Raw genomic sequence first — 18,578 nt, 5'->3', positions numbered from 1 at the left:
CGGATGCATACAGTTACAAGGCAAGGAGAAGGAGCACAAAATGAGACAGTTATCACAAGAGCGTAGCTGACGCCCGTTCCAAAAGTCGACAAGTTATTTTGAGGGCTAAATATGGTTATATTTTGATGATGATGAGCTTTCTTTTTTTGTTTGAAAAAAGATATGTTAGTCTTGTGCATACATATTAGGATTGACTCCAACTCTCGCGAGATCTCCTGGCGCGAGAAGCGTCAACTTCAAAAGGCGGTAAGATGGCGACTTCTAATTCCGAAGATGCCACAAGTTTTACGTTTTGGCCCGACAGAGACAAACCTCGCCCGGGACTGCGGCCTGCTAGGGGCATAGCGTAAGATAAATTTGTTATTCAAAGGCAGGGATGTTTTTAGGACAGATATTTGTCTTTGTTATGCAGCTGTAGCGTATATTTTCTTCTCTGTGTATAACGTTACAGCAAAAATAATTGGCGCGAAATTGTTTTCTCGAATCTAAATCGTTATTTCGTTAAATTAATGGTAACTGCATGTACCATGTTTGTTGTTTACTAACAACACAAATTTAATACTAACACTCCTACCTGGCTGAAACAATTCTACTTAGATCTACTCTACTCAACAGAAAGAAGCATATTTTGTTGTGAAAGACACATAGGTTAACGGGAGGGGGCCATACTTCGACAGGGGTCCAAATTTCGTCAGGTTTTGAAAATCATTGTTGCGGAGAAATGCATATCTATGCCTGCACATGAGAAGTACAACTAGCTGTAGACTTAACCTTGTTGTAAATAACTGTAAAGACGGGGTATGTGTCGAAGATATAGCAAGTGTAACAGAGTGGTGTTCAAGTACTGCCTACTAGTATCGTCCTTGCCCAAGAGCACTAGTGCTTTTGTGGCGACAGCGATAGCGGTCATGACTTGTAATCTGCTGACCCCGGTTCGATCCCAGGTAGGGGCATGTTGTTTCTTTCTGTTCTACTCTCCCCTCTGGTTGTTTCACTGGTTCCCATGCCGACCCTGTGAGTAACAGGGATGTCGAACTCGGAGATTCGAGGACGAATCTTAAAAAGAAAAGGGGGAGTAGTGTAACAGTGGTGTTCAAGTACTGCCTATCGTCCTTACCCAAGAGCACTAGTGCTTTTGTGGCGACAGCGATAGCGGTCATGACTTGTAATGTGCCGACCCCGGTTCGATCCCGGGTAGGGGGCATGTTGTTTCTTTCTGTTCTACTCGCCCCTCTGGTTGTTTCACAAGTCCCACAGATAACTTTGAAAAACTTGCACAAGTTTGACGCCTTCCGTGCAAGTTGACTAGGGAATGTATCGAGGCCATGGCCCGGGAAACTCTTGAATTATTCTTCGCAAAATGCGACATGTAAAAAAATACCACCACACATAGAAATGATGTTTATTAGCCTTCCGAAAAATAATACCTGTGTTCTGTCCTGCCTTTAACTGGGTTGGATAAACGGAGCTAAAATGATGCCACAATGTTCATCCACTCGGGGCCCCGCCATTTTACTATTACGCACGCAGGCAGGCGAGCGATGCACAACACGATGAACTTAGTCAACCCATCCGTAGAGCGACAAACATTGAAGAAAAATCAATCCCTACCGACTTAAAAATCCTGTAGCCATTGCTGCTGCCAAAAGACAGGATGAAAAGGCAATCAAGGAAGCCAAACTGAAGCGAAAATGCCATCACAGTCCAACGTAAACAAGGCGCTGCCGTTTTGCGGCAAGTTGGTCTCACTGTGAGAGGTAAATGTAGTAACACACCGTATTTGAATAAGTCGCGTAATACAAAATATGACCCATATTTCGTACAAAAAAATAGTAATGAAAACTTGTAGTGCTATTCTATTTGCAGAAGTTGTTTTAAGATGCACGGCGATGGTCTGGTTGTTACTATGTCGGTGTTTGGACCCTTTTTTTGTGTTGGAATGTTCTGCTAGGACGCAAGCCAAAAACCTGCCGTAAGTTTCGTGCGCTGTCAAAGTACAGTGCGGAACGCTACCGTTAAATGAAATATATATCTGTACAGCTTCCATTACAGTTATATGGATGTATACAAGATCTTAACTTGTTTTTGATGAGTTCACTGTAAAATGTACAATGACAAAAGCCATGTACATCCACCTAGAACGGCTGTCGAAGTATGGCCCCCTCCCGTTATGCTTAAAGTTAAAGTTCGAATCGTCCTTAATCTACTTTTGATCCACTCACACAGGAATGAACCACGTATTGATGGGCAAATTATCTTGTTTTCCTCCTGTGCAGACGGAGGAAGACCACCATCCGCCCCTTCAAAATTGTGAAAGACTGGAGTTCCCCAGCGAGCAGTCAACATGATGATGATGATGATAAGGTACATGTACTACTAGTACTAGTACTATTATTTTTCAGAAAATTGATGTGTTTTTAAGATTGTCTCACCTCAACACAGTCAGGTCTAATGGATTTGTAAACCAGATGAGTATTTGAGATTTGTGTAAAGCACTTTAAACTGCTGCTTTTAATGCAATATTTCACTTGTTTGGAAACAACATACATGTAGTAATAGTACAAGGCTAAACTTTTTACAACACTAACTCAGGCGTACACGATCAAATTCTTCTGGATCAATAATGACCAACCACTTCAGAATGTAAACTCTTAAGAGCTGCAGACACTTGATCTTATTAACACACGATCTTACGGATACTACACCTTAGTTGGAAGAAAGTTAAGCAGATTGTAGATTAGTGACAGTCAGGCCAGCCCTGCTGAAAGAAACTGGTCTTTCCTTCTGTAGTGCAACACCTGTCTCAATATGCATGGCAACATCAATGTCTTCTCACAGTTAAATGTATTACATAGTATCAGACTTCACTGCACGTATGCCAATTGTTTTATCTTACATCCCAAGACTCATACACCATTGGGTTCGAAAGTGCCCCAGTCCTGCGGTGTTCCTGGCAGCCCTGAATCAGTGGTGCATGAGAGCCCACGTCATGGTAGCTTGCCTGAACAAGAAGAACCACCAGAGATAGACATTCATGGTGAGATAAAAGCCTCATCAAATTTTTACCATACTTCTGAAGTACCTTAGATTGTTACATATTTATTTGATGGTAGACAAACAATTGTTTCTTTAATTGCATTTAATTGTATGCCATTTCAAGATGAGAGTCAGTGAGGTGATACACACCTGTCCTCTCACCTATCCACATATTTAGTAAGTTTTAATAAACAAACAAACAAACAAACAAACAAACAGATATTTTCAGGAAAATTTATGCTAAACTGTTTGATCCAAAGTTATTAAGTAGCCAAAATCCAAACCCATTATAGTTGCTGAGTCTCTCTTCATTATCTCTCGTCTATTAGTATTTGGGAGAGATGACAAAGAGACACGACAGCTATAATAATCTTGGCAGCTATAATAATTTTGGCTAACAGGCTACAAAGTCAGTACAGTACGATTGTTCACAAGGTTACAAGGTTAATGTTCTTGTACAACCCCTGTACCAGATGCAGGCTCGTCTGCCCATGGCCAGCGCAGGAAGAGTGGCCGTGTGTCTACTAGTAAGGGTCGCAGTGAGTGGTGGAAGACACGCCCTGAAGCTGGTAAGTGTGGAAAGCTGCAAGTACTGAGACAAGTTTATGATTCTAGCTATAAGAATTTGATGTGCCTAGAAAAAAAGTTATGTAACTGTTTCCAAGTCAGGGCTCGAAATACCACCTGCATATGCAGGTATTAAAGTGCAGGTAAAATTGGAACTGTGCAGTTATTTCTGGTGTCTACCTGCACCTAATTTGCACTGGTCCATGCACTAGGTTTATACATAATGTCCTATGATGTAGATGTATGGATTGTTATTAGCTGCGTCGACTGTTACCACCTATTAAGTATAAAAGAAAAAATAGCAATGGTTCCTCAACAATTTTAGTATTCTTCCTAAATTCAGAGTGGTACAGGTAAAATTTGTCTGATGCAGGTAATTTTCACTGTTACCTGCACCAGTGCAGGTATGCAGAAAAAAGTATTTCATGCCTTGCATGTACAATCCCGTAGAAATAAGATTGGTAGATAGGAACTCTCACACTCTCTCTTTTACTTCTTAGACTTTGGCAGATGTCATCCAACATAGATAGTTTGATGGAAAACTGAAATGCATTAGGACATTAGTATTTTCAACATCATATGTTGATTACGCTGCTTGTGCATTTTGGGTGTGAATCAATGTATATGGGACCTAAGTTCAGTGGGTCTGTTTATGTCACTTTTCTATGAAACAGAAATGAGGAGAATGTGTTGGATTTGGAAAATGATTCTACAACATTTTCATAGCCCAGATGTCAAATAAAAAAACTTGTGCCCATCCTAGCTTTCAATCCCCCTCCCCCTGAAAAGCTGGGTTGGCAGATTTTAGCTCGGGTAACCTGAATCACATTAGATCATTGTAAAAATCATCTTGAACAAGCTGGCAGCTAGCCAAGTGCTTATTTATATTCAACTTGTGGGTCAATTCTACACCAATGGATATATTTACATGGCCTTTTCAATGGCTGTCTTAGGAGCTTGACCTGTCACCTCAAAATAGTTGTTTTCACAATGTTCTCAAATTTGTATTTATCAGGTTCTTCAGCTGACAAGCTGACCCTAGGTAAAGCCTTAACCCCACCTAACGACACTCCTGCAAAATTGGACTCGAGTACAACACAGCAGAAGAACAAGAAGAGGGGTTCAGATCTCAGCAGCACGGCACAATCAGACTCAGAGTCTGTTAAAACCACTGAGAAGAAGAAACAACAGAGTCTCCAGCAAGAAGTCCCAAGCTCTGTCAGAAATACCAAAAAGAAGAGACAACAGAAACTGACAAGTTTCCAGCCAGACAAGCCAGAATTGAGTTCTCTTAAAACTACCAGAAAGAAGAAACAACAGAGTATCGAGTCAGAAGACTCCAACACTGTCAGAAACACTAGAAAGAGGAGCCAACAGAAACAGGCAGACTTCCAGCCAGATGAGTCAGATTCAGGTTCTGTTAGAACTACTGGAAGGAAGAAACGACAGAGTATCGAGCTAGCAGACTCTGACTCCAGTTCAGTTCCAACAACTCAGAAAAACAAACGACAGAGACGGCCCAGCTTCCAGCCAGACGAGTCAGACTTAAGTTCTGAGAAGAAGAAACATCAGAGAAAGGAGAATACTCAAGCCTTGAGTTCTACCAGAGCTTCTGGGAAGAGGAGACAACATTGTGTTGAGCCAGAACACTCAGATTCAAGTTCGGTTAGAACAACAGGGAAGCAGAAAAGTCAGAGGCGACAGAGGTCCCAGCCAGAAGATTCAGTTTCCGGTTCTGTTACTGCTGTTGGAAAGAAACGACAGGCGCAGCAGAGTTTTCAGGCTGACGAGTCAGACTCAAGTGCGGTAATGACAACTGGAAAGAAGAAACGCCAGAGACGTCCAAGTTTCCAGGCAGACGATTCAGACTCGGGTTCCATCAGTTGCGTTGGGAAGAAACAACAGGAACAGCAGAGTCTCAATGAGACACTTCCCACCAGAGCCACCAGCAAGAAGAGACAACCGACACGGCAGAGGTCAGCAAAGCATGGATCCGAAAAGACCAGGCCAAGTAGTCAGAGGACACCAGATATTGAGTCAAATGTGCCCTCAGAATCCAGCATGCAGAGGACAAGGTGACTCAGTGTATTGTGACCTTGGTACTGCAGCAGAACTTCAATTTTTGTATCTATTGTCCTAGACATGATATGGTCTTGATGTATTGGTGGTAGATAGCTTTGGACGCAAGAAGATTTTGCAAGATGGTTTTGAGCCCCCTAGCAGCTCGCTCCAGAACTGCAGGCATATTTTTGTAAAAGAAGATAAATAAACAAAGGAACAGCAAATTTCCATGATATTTAGTATATACTATTAGGTAGTTTAGACAGAGATGTACATAATGACATGCAGATTATGCAAATTATGACGTAACTTGCATAAGTCCAGTGTTTTTCATAATGGGGCTTTTATATCATTAAGTATTCATTGCAGGTAAACAATTGCAGGATATGAATATAGTTTGTATTATGCAAATAAGATTTTGATTTGCATAGTTAATGTGAAAGTGCCGTAATTTAATAGTTGTAAATGGTGGGGGTTACCTACTTGTGACAAGTTAGAGGTTTACACAAAAAATTGTACATTATGTAAATGTGAAAGTCAATTGCATAATTTATGATCTGATATAAGCATGGAATTTTTCCAAATGACAGGACTTCAATAAGCAAATATATGTATTTAGAAAATAAATAAAATAGATCATGCCAATTACAGCCATAGTTTCATAATCAGCAAGATGTTTGAAATCTACAAAGGCTCTGAATATTTTCACAGACTGTATTCAGATGATGTACATATAGCAATCAAAACTGGGCCAAAAGTTCTTTAAAATCATTTTTTTTTTCAGACGTGTGTCCAAATCTCCAACGGAATGGTGGAAAGTTACAGGGAGGAGTGGTAAGTTGGTCTACATTGTGTTATGTTTGTCAGTTTTTCTTATCATGGGGAATGAGTATTGACAAAATGTTTAAATGAAAGATGTGGCAATAGATTCCAGGAAACAGAGATGTCCCTATGGCTCAACTGCTAGTGCCTTATTATGTTTAAGCTCATGGTTCTAACTTGGGGAGACTCCGGTTCAAGTTCCAGGGTCAACATCATTCAGAAGGGACGCACAATGGAGTTCTTAATTTGATTAAGAGGGGAAGGGCTAGCATCACCTTCGTACTACAGAAACTGCACGGAAAGTTGCAATTGCTGACCTATATGTATGTTCCACTAACAAACTGAACAAAGTTACAACGACCCAATGAAGCAAGGTGCAAGTCTTGCCCGACATTTTCTCCTGTCCATTTTGGTGTAAGATTCTGTTTTACATGCTCAGGTTCAGACAGCAGAAGCGGGATGTCCAGTTCATCTGTTGAGGAAGAGAACCAGATGGGATTGTCTTCAGGTTCCTCCAGTTCATCTGGTGGGTACAGGGGGATGAAAACACCAAGGAGCCAAGGGCAGGTGAGACAATTTTGACAACGGAGGTATTGTTTTCAGTCAGTTTGTTCGTCTTGGTTTGTGTGTGTACGTTTGCTCCTGCTGACCCAGGTCCAAGGTGGCAGGGTGTGAGGAAGATGGTGTTACTGGAGACCTGCAGGATGGGAAAGCTGGTTTGGTTCTTTGCTATTTAGATACGGATACATATTCCACACTTTTCAAAAACAGCAGGGGTCCTTCCCAGTATGAGTGGAACTAATAAAATCCAAATAAAATCCATTTTGTACTGTTCATTACAAATCTGGTGTGTCACAGTCAGTTTATTGAATATATGCAATACATGTACAAACAAATGCAGTGTTGTATTCTCTATTTTTTTTGCCGCTGGATAGGGAGATGCCAACAACTTTGTCAGTGGGATTAGCAGGCGTGTCATCTCAAAACGACCTTCCATCCCTCTCCAACATGCAGTTGCTGATAATAAAACTAAAGGTGACATCTTTACACATTTGATACAATTAACTGTGCTGATGACAAATTATTTCATACCAGGGCTGTCTCCAGCTTTAAATTGTTTTCCATTCTGCTTGTTGTTTGGTAGCCTGGAGCCCAGTTACTGTAATTCACTTTGTCTTCTCAGTACCAAACTTTCACGGTCTGAGAAAATTTAACTTGTTCTCGGAACTTAATGTTCACTGTCGTGGCAAGTACGCATTAAAAAAGTCTGCGATTTATTTGTTATCAGTAATGATAAGTTCACGTTTCAGTCGTCACAGTGAAAACCGTGAACATAACAGTACATTGAAAAAATCAGGAATTACAGTATTCATTTTCTTTGTTAAAATATTTCATTTTAAGCTTAGGAAAATACAATTTCATCAGTTTCATGCCATGCAGTTCAGAGTTTTTAGGCATGCAGACGGGGTGAAATTTTTGTCTGTGGTGACAAGCAGATTTCAGTCTCGAGAGGGAGAAATGGGTCCTGGATCAAAATTGTACTGTAATTTCCAACACAAAATTGCCTTTTAATGAACTGTCATAGGGGTTGGTGGTACAGAGAGGGTGGATCAAGTAAATATTGTAACACCAGTCACTTCATTCTAGGAAAGTTGTTTTCCAGATTTGAACGCGGACATCTTGAAATCCCCATTTTTCAACTTTTTTCTTCCTGAACATACATGAAAGTTTTACATACCATTGGAAAGATCATGTTATCTGGAGTATGAGGCTCCTTTTTTATGGTCATAACGTACAAATTTTTTGAGATATTTGACTTTGAAAATTGCTTATCCCGAGGGTTAGACACCGAAACCCGAAGAAAATTCTTGAGCCCGCCGGCTCAATCAAGTCAGACCGTCGGTCTTCAGAGCTTACCCCGATTGAAGACCGCATACAATTAACACCATGAAAATCACTGAATTAAATAGAATGCACCAAAAAACTGTTATTCAGTAAGAATTCACACCTGGTAAGCTTGTGTAATTAGCACGTGTATGACTACATGGCAACTCAGGTACAGACCGACGGGGTGGACAGAAGATCCTCGGGAAATATTACTGACCCGTTCCCCGCTAAAGGCGAGAAAAGGTTGTTTTTTATATAGTTAGCTAAATCAGTACAATTTGCTTGACTTCAATGCTCCATATGAAGAAAAGTTATCTTTGAAAGAATAGCACAGCCTTGTCTGCCCAAGGAACTACACCGGGTCCGATATTTATTATTTTGTTTTAATCACACAAGACTTAGGGATATAACATTGTCCCTGTAACCTTCTTAGTTAACGAAATTGCCACTGGCCTCCCAGCAGGGTGGCTAGTGCCAGTTTATTATTATTTATTGAGTGGGCCAACTACTCTCTCTTTGCAACCAGGGGCTGAATTGTGAGGAACTCAGCCTATGTCTAATCTGAGTTGATGAATAGAGAAGTTTATTTGCAAGTTCATGCTTGAGGGCTAATTGCAAGTGCATGGTGTATATATAGGAGATATAGAAGTGACAATAAACAGTTATAAACAATATTCTACTCTAATACTAGTGTTGGCTATTTCTAAACTGGTTGGGTTTGACTTCTTTTTTGGAAGCAGAGGGAGACGAAAAGCCCCACATTTTCTACAATTTGTGGGTTCTGCGATTTCAAGAGAAAAGTGGCTTTCTGTTCGTCTGTGGGTGTGGGGAATCTATATCTATACTTATAGTTATATTATGTAGAAATGTCTGGATATACATATCGGTAATTCTGTTCCTTATCAGATTACATACATATACAGGGTCACAGAGTGAGTTGTCAGAGTACCAGAGATAAGAAAATCCACTGTAATCAAGTATTTCTTTAACATGCTGCAACCATGAACTTCTCCGGCCATTTACAACAGAGTTGTGCTGTTCCAAGAGTGCGTTTACTTGTAAATGGATGCTTAGTAAAATCTTTGTGTGAAACATTACATACTATTAGCCAATATTTTACAAGTCGAACGGAATATCTATGTCTAGTGGAAAATCTGCCTAATTCAGACCTACATGCTGAATTACTACTATTTCTAGAGACTCCAACTTGGATGAATGCCTAAATGTTTTTGCAGAATTGGTAGTGTGTAATTTTGATCAGAGATGTATCATTTAATTTCTCAGTACCCCAAATTTTACAAACATATAAGTAACAGAATTGGTTTACCACAGGAATCGAATATTCTCAGAAGGCTATCAGGTGAAACTATAAATGAACGAGTTAGACCAAGGAGGTTTCCTTTTTTCAACCTCCTTCAAGTCCTTGGTTAGACATTTGAGGCTGTGCATGGCTTTGCGCGCTTTGTTTGACAATTGTTTTTTTGCTAATGAAAATGTACCTGATGATGAATAAAACTGTGACAGTGTGAGCCAGAAAAATATCCAGCAGGTATTTAGTTTGTTTATTTCCACAGAGAAAACACTACTTTTGGTTTTTTTTCTTGTATACCATTTTTTTTTTCTGGTTCTGTCAAGGTGTTTTGTCAAGTGTGCAACAGGAATTTGAATACTGAATAAGCCTGACCAACAATGACACCTGGTGAAAGAACCATTGTCTCTTGTCCAGCCAGACTTGGATGACGCAAGGCTCACCCGTGGAGTTTAACAGTCAGCAGTGTAATCCTTTGAGTCTCAACTTCAATTCTCAAATGGTGAATATCTCATAAATGGTGCTTATGTTCCCACCCAACCAAAGGCTATAGTTTGAAGTATAGTGTAAACAGAAGCATATCAAGTTGCTGTAGACATGCGGGTTCAACAGTAATCCAGGATTGAAATATGAAGTGCAATTGAAAGAAAAAATTCAAGATTGGAGAACAGATCATCAGTGAGAATAGAATCTACGACGGTTTAATACTTATATCATGATTCAAGTTTGTTTCACCATCACAAAGGTGAAATCCAAACAGTTTTGTGGGTAAAGTTCATGGAAGCCATGGCGTACATTGAAAGTTAAAACCTTCCACTTTTACACATGACGCTGCCAACTATGACCCCATGTACCCGGATGTAAGACGAATTCAAGCTGCTTTTGTGTTGACATGATGACAATTATTATTCGCAAATCTGAATATTAGTGCTGCCAAACTGACCACGTGCACACCAACAGCTCTGAGCACAAATTATAGAAAAAGCGGGACTCTTTGTCTTTCTTTGCCTCCAAAAAAGAAGTTACCCAACCTATCTAGATACATGTATAGTATTTGAGTTGTCTCTTTGAATGATATTAATATTTATCACAGTTCATTGTTACATGACTGTGTAACAGTTGGGTTCAAGCACTGCCAAACTGACCACGCCCACAGCTCCGAGCTTTTGTCGTTGTGGTTTGCATGTTGCATTTGTGATCCGGCTGCCTGGGTTTGGTGCGGGTTCGAATCCCGGGAGTCAGGATATTTCTTTGTGTTCTTCTAATGCCCCTCTGATTGTTTCATATGGATATTCCCTATCTTGTTTCTACCATGTACTTGCAATTAGCCTACAGGCATGAACTTGCAAATAAACTTTCTTTGTATTGATCTAATACCGAGGCAGAACTAGGGGTCCACCTCTGACAGGTTAGAACAAGCTATTAGCTAGAACCTGGCCATGGCTTGTAGAATTATACTCACAAATCAATCCAGGGCTTACCAAAACAAACAAAACCATTTTTAGATTAGCATCTGATGATGCTAATATAACTCTCCTTCAGTCCTTAGGCCAAGGAGGTTGAAAGAGGGCTTAGGCTTAGGCTCAAACTTTTGAATTAATTTTTTAAGTGTTATGTGTTTAAGCTTGAACCTGTTTTGAATTATTTTTTAATGTGTTCTATGTGGCTTTCTAATTCTATCTTGTCAAGTATTCTTTTTAACCCTTAAAACTGTATGGTATTTGGCTGGCAGACAAAAGGAAAGCCTGACGATTGAAATAGAAACAAAAGCCAGAGCCAAACCTTCATCTTTTTAACATGGTGATTGTTAGAATGCACAGAAAGATTTCTCACTGTTGTGCTTTTTGTATGCAAAGTGGAACACAGCAGACAACAAAGGTCATTCACACTAAATGGATAACTGACAGTAGTTGTTGATTATTCAATCTCTTGAAATCACAGAACCCATAAACTGTAGAAAGGGTGGGGCTTTTCAAGTCAACACTAGTATTAATTAGAGTATTGTTTATCTGTTCATTGTCACTTGTATATACATATATCCTATGTTTATACCATGTACTTGCAATTAGCCCTCAGGCATGAACTTGCAAATACATGTACCTTAACCTCCTTGTCTTACCTCATTGGTAAGACAAGGAGGTTAAAGAAAGAGAACCTCCTTGGTTAAGAAAAAGACTGGAAGATGTATATATCTAGACATTTTTTCATACACTGTCTAAAGATAAACAATGGTAAGTTAAGATTTTCCAACAAACTAAAGAAGGGATACTCAATGGAAAATTATATAACGTTACTTGATAAACATGAGGTAGGATCAGCAATGTGTAAAACTTAGAATTAGCGCCCACCCCCTTGAAATTGAGAAATGGCAGCACAAAAAGCTACCTGTGGGCAAAAGAACCTGTAACTATTGTATTTCAAAACCAGTGAAAGACGAAATACATGGTACAATTTACTTCTAAGTCAAACTGCCTTTCTATTGAATGACCAGGAAACAACGAAAGTTTAGAGTTATTCGAAGAGGCCTACAAAACCCACAAAATTTCCAAACGTTTAAAGATGAAAACAAAACTTTAACCCTAGGCCTGTTAACGTCACGTAACCCACTCACATAAGAACTTGCAAACAAAACTTTCTATAATCTTATTCTTAACAGCCTTAGTATATTTTTCTCCATTATGTAATTGTCACTATTTATTTTAAGTCAAGGCCTACAGAATGAAAACAAAGAAAAAACAAGATTATTGTTTGCATCCTTGTAGAAAACAAAAGTCCCTTCACACCTTATATTACTACTGATAAGTACTTGATAATTTTAGGAGACAAACTATTCACATCCAAAAAACTTTTGCTGTATCAAGTTTGGATTATGTTCAGTTTGTGAGGAAGATACCAGTGCATATCAGATTTGTATTTTTATGGTTATAATAAAGAATGTTTATTTAGGTTTTGTCACAGTGCAACATTTGACTATTGTACAAATTTGGGCTGCTTCAGGATGAGAGAGGTGTTGACCATTCTCAGAATACTAGCGATGACTGTTGCACTCTGGTAATAGTCTGAGGGGTTTGAATTTTGCTTATTATCAATTCAAACCCATTCTAACTGAAAAACCGTCAGTTATGATATGAGCCCGTCGGGGTCGTTTCATGGCCGACGGTTGTATTATTGTTCAATTCACGCCTTTCACACCTCTCCCTTTTACCTCTCTGAGAGGTGTGAGGAGACAAATTCTCGGCCCTCGGGACACAAAAAACCCGACGGGTTGCATGGTTTTTGGCGCTTCTGTCCGTAGGGTTGGGAGTTTAGACCGACGGCCTGAGTAAGTTTACCCCGTCGGTGTTCCAATTTCTCTCCGACGGGCGACCCAAAAAGATATCGGGATGCTCTAAAAAGACCGCGGTCTCCTTGCATATTTCATCAATGATATCTTAAGTTGTGAACGTTGTACAATAATAATTTTCATATCATCATACTCAGTATGTCAAGAGCTACAACCTGATATCTCACTTGAAGGTAGAACAGCAATTTTGCTTGATTTTCCAAATGGCTTGTGTCTTTGCAAAAATAAAATGACCAGTGTTTTGTGTATTAATAGATAAGCCCTGGCTTGAAATTGTTACTTCCATGAAAAATGGAGCTATAGTTTTTACTGTGCATGCATCGTGTGTGTCTGGCAGAATATCTTAAGACTTTCTGGATGATTTGGGGCCTCCTGGTAGATGACCTTGTACATGCTGTGGTGTTGATTTTTTAGTGTCTCATAGCTTTTGTTGTAAGGAAAAGGTGATGAAAGTTTGGGTCCCCTAGCAGCTTGTTTCATCAAGTTTTGAGTGTATATTCAGATATAGAATAACATATCTTTGTATTCCTTTCTTATCAGGACAAACTGTGTATCAGTGGAGTGGAGGTGGGCTTGAGCGTAACCTTGGTGACCTGTCAGACTTGGATGTGGTGCTGACGACGATTTACGATATGACACAACAGTACCTGGATGCTTCTGGGTAAGCACAATTTCCACCTCATCTTCTAAACAACATTTTCCTATGCAGACCCCAGCCCACAGTCTAACTTAAACATCCTGGGCTGGCTGGGCGGCGGATAACTATTTAGAAGGCACTGTTGGTTGGATTCTATGGATGACATCCTTGCGTATGAATTTTGTGCATTTACAACAAAACTTTTGACCATGCTGTAAACCATACAAAGCAGTTGCAACATGAGCAAATGTATGCCATGAAGAAGATGTGAAAGAACAAAAATTAAGAAATTTTTCGGTATACCAATTCTCTGTGTATTTAGTCATTTATTCAACCTTTCTGATCGCGTAGTTTTCATAATGAAGGTATCTTTTTTTCTTCAAAACTTTTTATTTGCAAGATCACATCAGTTTTGTGGTCCCAGAACATGTTATCCAGGTAATTGAATCAACATGGCCTAATTAGGAACCCAACTGTTGTGGAAATGAAATGAAAGCCAAACTTTGTTGTGCCTCACAGAGACTTAATGGAGCCAGAAGTGTGCCAGGAAATGATGACACAGTTCAGAGACAGAGTCGTGGCTGCCATCCAGAGGAAGGTGAGCATAAGATATACTGTATATGCAGAAATGTCTGCGGCAGTTTTATGTTCGCTGTTTTTGAGGTGCTTGTATATGCAGAAATGTCCGTGCCAGTTTCATGTTGACTGCTTCACCGCAAGCTCTAAACCGAGGAGGTTATATGAGAAGGAGTAGGCTCCTGAGTATCAGCCTGACGCAGCCTTTGTTTTGAGCTATTAAGCCCCGCTGCATCCCCTTGTTCCAGCCAGCCAGCAGTTTGGCTTTGTATCGATGTTGGGCTTCCATGTACGCGCTGGATAATGATATCTTCCCAACCTCTAATTCTTTCCTTGCAGATCGACATTGTACAGAAGTGCAAGTTTGACCAGTCCAGACTGAGGAAGGTAAGTTTTCCTCCTTTATCTTGTATATTCCTTTTGACAAATTTGATTTTTAGATATTATCGCTGTACTTAAGACCCAAGCTGGACAGCTGGTTAGGTTGCATTATGCATTTTAATGTAACTTAAAGTTTATGAATTTGTAATTTTTTTGTAAGTAAATTTAAAGGAGCTTCAGAAGGGGATGTTATTTTCAAATCAGTAAGAGTCAGATTAAAGTTTACAGAAGTAGTTTCGGGGCAATAAGAAAAACTGTCTTATGTGTTCTTTGATAACTTGTCAACAATTTACCTTTTTGGTATGTTCATCATTCCACATTTACATGTATGATTGATGGAGAAAATAAAGAGATCTGCAGCCTTTGGATGGAGGTGGTGTGTTTGTTTCTGAGTGTGCATCCTGTAGCTGTGGATCTGGAAGAGGAAACAAGGTCCTGTGTGGGGTTGTCATCTTCTATCAAGTACTTGAAGAGATTGCTGGCATGTATAGTATTTACATGTACACGTAGGTCTTTGACATAACTTATTCATACTTAAACTGGATGACCATATATTTTCTATACAGATGGACCTCACAATAAGGAAGAGACGTGCAGAGTTGTTGTCTCTACAGAGAGAAGATATGAGGTGAGTTTATCAGCAACTGTTATTACCTTCACCAAGAAGGCTGTGTTTTATGTGTGTGTGTCTCAGTGGACAGAATAGATCAAGAAGCTGTGGATGGATCCTAATGATATTTGATATGAGTAGGGGTCAAAAACAAAGGTCAAGTTTGATAATGGGCCCCCTATTAGCTTTCTAAGGTATTGCAGTTGAACTTCTGGTTTCATGTGTGTGTGTGTGTCAGTGAACAGGTTAACTCAAGAATGAAGAAACTGTAGATGGATCCTAATGATACATTTATTTGTTTAGTGGGTAGAGGTCAGGAAAATGAATGTCCAGTTAGTTGATTATATTCCCTAGTGACTTTCTACAGTATTGCAGTGGAACTTCTGGTTGTCATACATGTAGCTTGTGTTCTGAACATGCTGTCATTGTGACTTTTGATTGGTAGATAGCGTTTTGGGCAGAGAGTAAATGGTCTAGGTATGAGCCTCCTAGCAGCTTTTTGGGAACTGCAGGGTCTGATTTTATTCTGCCACAACAGTACAAGCCTCAATTATCCATTCACACTTATATTGTGTATTTTACATGGAATCATTCCAGACTGGACCAACAGCTTGACCAGCTTAAAGAGAAACTCACTGACTCCACTGAGAGGGAGCTGACCCTACAGAAGACCTGCACTTTTCTAAAGGACCTACAGGAACTGCAGCAGAAATACATGGACAGCACCTAGGAGCTTAAACCTAGCACCTAATAGCACCTAATACAATAATGAATCATTAGGTTGGTAAATTTAATGAATAACAGAATTTTTTTTTTCATGACTAAGTGTTTTATTCAGAGGAAGTTTCGTTGAGTGTCTGTTGCCTTCCTCGTAGTAATACTAACTGGTTCACTTTCACTGCAGCTATTGGAGTCGCTGCATCCAGATGTGGTCCCAAATGTTAATTATATATCATACATGTATTTGAAGTATAACTACTTTACCTTTGGTGCCGCATATGTAAACAGCTGCTGTGCGAAGTAAATCAATCAGAATTGCACTGAGGAAGGTAACAGACGGTCACCAAAACGTTGGTCAAATAAAACACTTAGTTGTGTACAAAGACATACTAATCTGACGAAATTCCGTTATTTTATAGATCATCGTGTTACGTATTATGTTGTACACTGTCTTCAACAATTCTACATGCCATATTTTTTGTGTGCTGAAAGTATGATATGAACCCCAATTGATATTTAGTAGCCTTAGTAATAAGGCATTAACCCACTTGATTGTACATCATATTGTACGTTGTATTGGAGCTGAGGTCCCCTAACCCGGGACCTCAGCTCCCCCCCTACTTTGCCCCTTGCGGGGTTATATGGGGGTAACCCATGATGATGATGATGATGTATTATTATGATAGTACTGCTAACATTGCACAACTCACATTACACTGTGCTACGAGGGTGCTTCAAAAAGTAATGTCACTAGTTATATATCAGGCTCATTTTTTCCTCCAAGAAGATGAAATTTGGCACAAAGGTAAAGGCATATATTCTCTTGAGATTAGAATATCTCAATTTGTTGTTCAAATTTTTATGAGCAACTGAGTTGATTTCTAGATAACCATACCCCTGGAAGTTTGTCAGAAGATCAGTTCCTCTAGATCTGACCTTCTTACAACTAATGTAGGAAGCCGAAATTTCATCTATATAATAACACATGTCTCTATAGATCACATGCCAATTTTCATTTCTGAACTCACAATGGTTCATCTTTTACAGCTGCTAGAAAGGAGCGAGTTACTACATTACTGGCAGTTTGATTGATAGCCAAATACGTGGTTTATTTATTAACGGTTTTGTAGAATAATTTTCCATCAACCAAAAGATACGAAACTTGGCACGGTTATTGGTTGTTTCAAGACCAAGAAGTGTGCAAAGTTTGATTTCTTTATGTGTATTGAAAAGTCCACTACAGAAACTTTAATCAGCCCATCCCTGATTAACGACACCGATGACCAGGGACATACCTCACTTCACCCAAGGAACGAAAAAAGAAAACATCATTGGATTTCAAAGGTGAACATTGGCATGTGCCTTATAAAGAAGTAGAACTTGATACATGTGCAATTTCAGCTTCATACAATAGCTACAAGCAAGTCAGGGACATTATCAATTGCACATAAATTGAACCTCTAATTTCTTTCGACGGAGTAACAAGGGTGTGGTCAGTTAGAACTCAAGTCAGTCACTCATAAAAATATGAACAACAAAGTGAGATATTTCAATCTCAACAGGAGATATAGCTTTACCTTTAAATTTGTGCCAAATTTCAACTCATTCGATGAAAAAATGAGCCTGTTATAAAACTAGTGACATTACTTTTTGAAGCGCCCTCGTATTTTTTCTGTGCTGAAAGCATGAAGGGAATTCCATTTGACAGTCCATTAGGCTATGTTGTGAAAGATACCCAGATAAAAATTTTCAGCATAAGGCCATGTGGACAAAGGTGTCATGAATATCTATAGAATAAGATAGATGTAAAAGCATGTGGTTATGGAAGTAAAAAACATCTTGGCATTAACACATATATATATAGATAGTGCATTTGACAGGAAATACATATGAACAGCAAAATACCCAATAGAATAAATAACATTAATTTGACAATATACTTCATCTTGTAGAAAATAAATTTAGTCTAGCTCTTTCAAGTCTTGGTATACAATGTATCTTTCTCTTACATATTGTTTACAACATTACGCCTGAAGTTTACATAACAGTAACTCAAGCAACTGGATTTTTGGAATGGTCAGACTTTTCAGGTAGCATCCACTACCTTTTATCAATGAGACTGTTCACAACTTCTAATAGATCTTCATTGGTAAATTGATTAGTTTTGTACATTCATCTCTAGTCTTGAACATTTCCTGCAGTCATTGACAAACAAACAACACATATAGTACCTATAACACGGCTGTCTCCTTGACCCATCCCTTCATCCCAGAAATTTCACCCGTCTGTCAAAAAAATCAGAACTTCATGACATAAAGTTTATGAAAATGGATTTTTGTAGATTTGAAATGACAGATTAGATTATCATTATGGATGAAAATTAAGAACATGGGCATCCAAACAATGAGTGTGATGAATAGATGAAAGTTGAATCTCTACTTCTGGATAAATCAAATTTAATTCAGACGTTTCAAACGACCTCCGTCGTTCTTCAGTGAAATAAAACTAAAAGTTTACAACTCTGCGGAATAAGGAATACTTCTTACGTTCTAAATAAACAAAAAAGGTAACGGCTAAGGTGTTCTAAAGTAAACAAGGTAGGTACTACAGAGGTGTTCTAAACAGTGTT

At 39.1% G+C, this 18,578-nt stretch overlaps 1 protein-coding gene across 2 annotated transcripts; it reads left to right on the top strand.

Annotated features, from left to right (window-relative positions):
• The first annotated feature begins 35 nt into the window (after nucleotides 1-35).
• On the top strand, nucleotides 36-15,980 carry LOC118412017 (uncharacterized protein DDB_G0286299-like). Of its 2 annotated transcripts, none has more exons than XM_035814600.1 (13): nucleotides 36-346; nucleotides 2,277-2,364; nucleotides 2,938-3,037; nucleotides 3,510-3,605; nucleotides 4,619-5,678; nucleotides 6,449-6,498; nucleotides 6,926-7,053; nucleotides 7,422-7,521; nucleotides 13,566-13,686; nucleotides 14,182-14,260; nucleotides 14,578-14,625; nucleotides 15,186-15,247; nucleotides 15,827-15,980. In XM_035814600.1, exons 1-13 carry the CDS (start codon nucleotides 252-254, stop codon nucleotides 15,957-15,959), a joined length of 2,160 nt encoding a protein of 719 aa, XP_035670493.1. In that variant the 5' UTR covers nucleotides 36-251; the 3' UTR covers nucleotides 15,960-15,980. The 2 variants fall into 2 exon arrangements, with proteins under 2 accessions (XP_035670493.1, XP_035670492.1); XM_035814599.1 differs by having other exon boundaries at nucleotides 44-346; nucleotides 2,905-3,037.
• The last annotated feature ends 2,598 nt before the right edge of the window (nucleotides 15,981-18,578 follow it).

This window comes from Branchiostoma floridae, chromosome 3, assembly GCF_000003815.2.
Source record: "Branchiostoma floridae strain S238N-H82 chromosome 3, Bfl_VNyyK, whole genome shotgun sequence".
NCBI lineage: Eukaryota > Metazoa > Chordata > Leptocardii > Amphioxiformes > Branchiostomatidae > Branchiostoma > Branchiostoma floridae.
Note: the sequence above shows the minus strand (reverse complement) of the source record. Positions and strands in the feature narration are given on the sequence as shown.

Excerpts from the sequence above, each read along its gene's own strand:
- LOC118412017 (XM_035814599.1), top strand. The coding sequence starts at position 252 with ATGGCGACTTCTAATTCCGAAGATGCCACAAGTTTTACGTTTTGGCCC. Across the intron at positions 347-2,276 it reads CGGCCTGCTAGGGGCATAGC|ACGGAGGAAGACCACCATCC; the intron begins GTAAGATAAATT and ends CCTCCTGTGCAG. Across the intron at positions 6,499-6,925 it reads GAAAGTTACAGGGAGGAGTG|GTTCAGACAGCAGAAGCGGG; the intron begins GTAAGTTGGTCT and ends TTACATGCTCAG.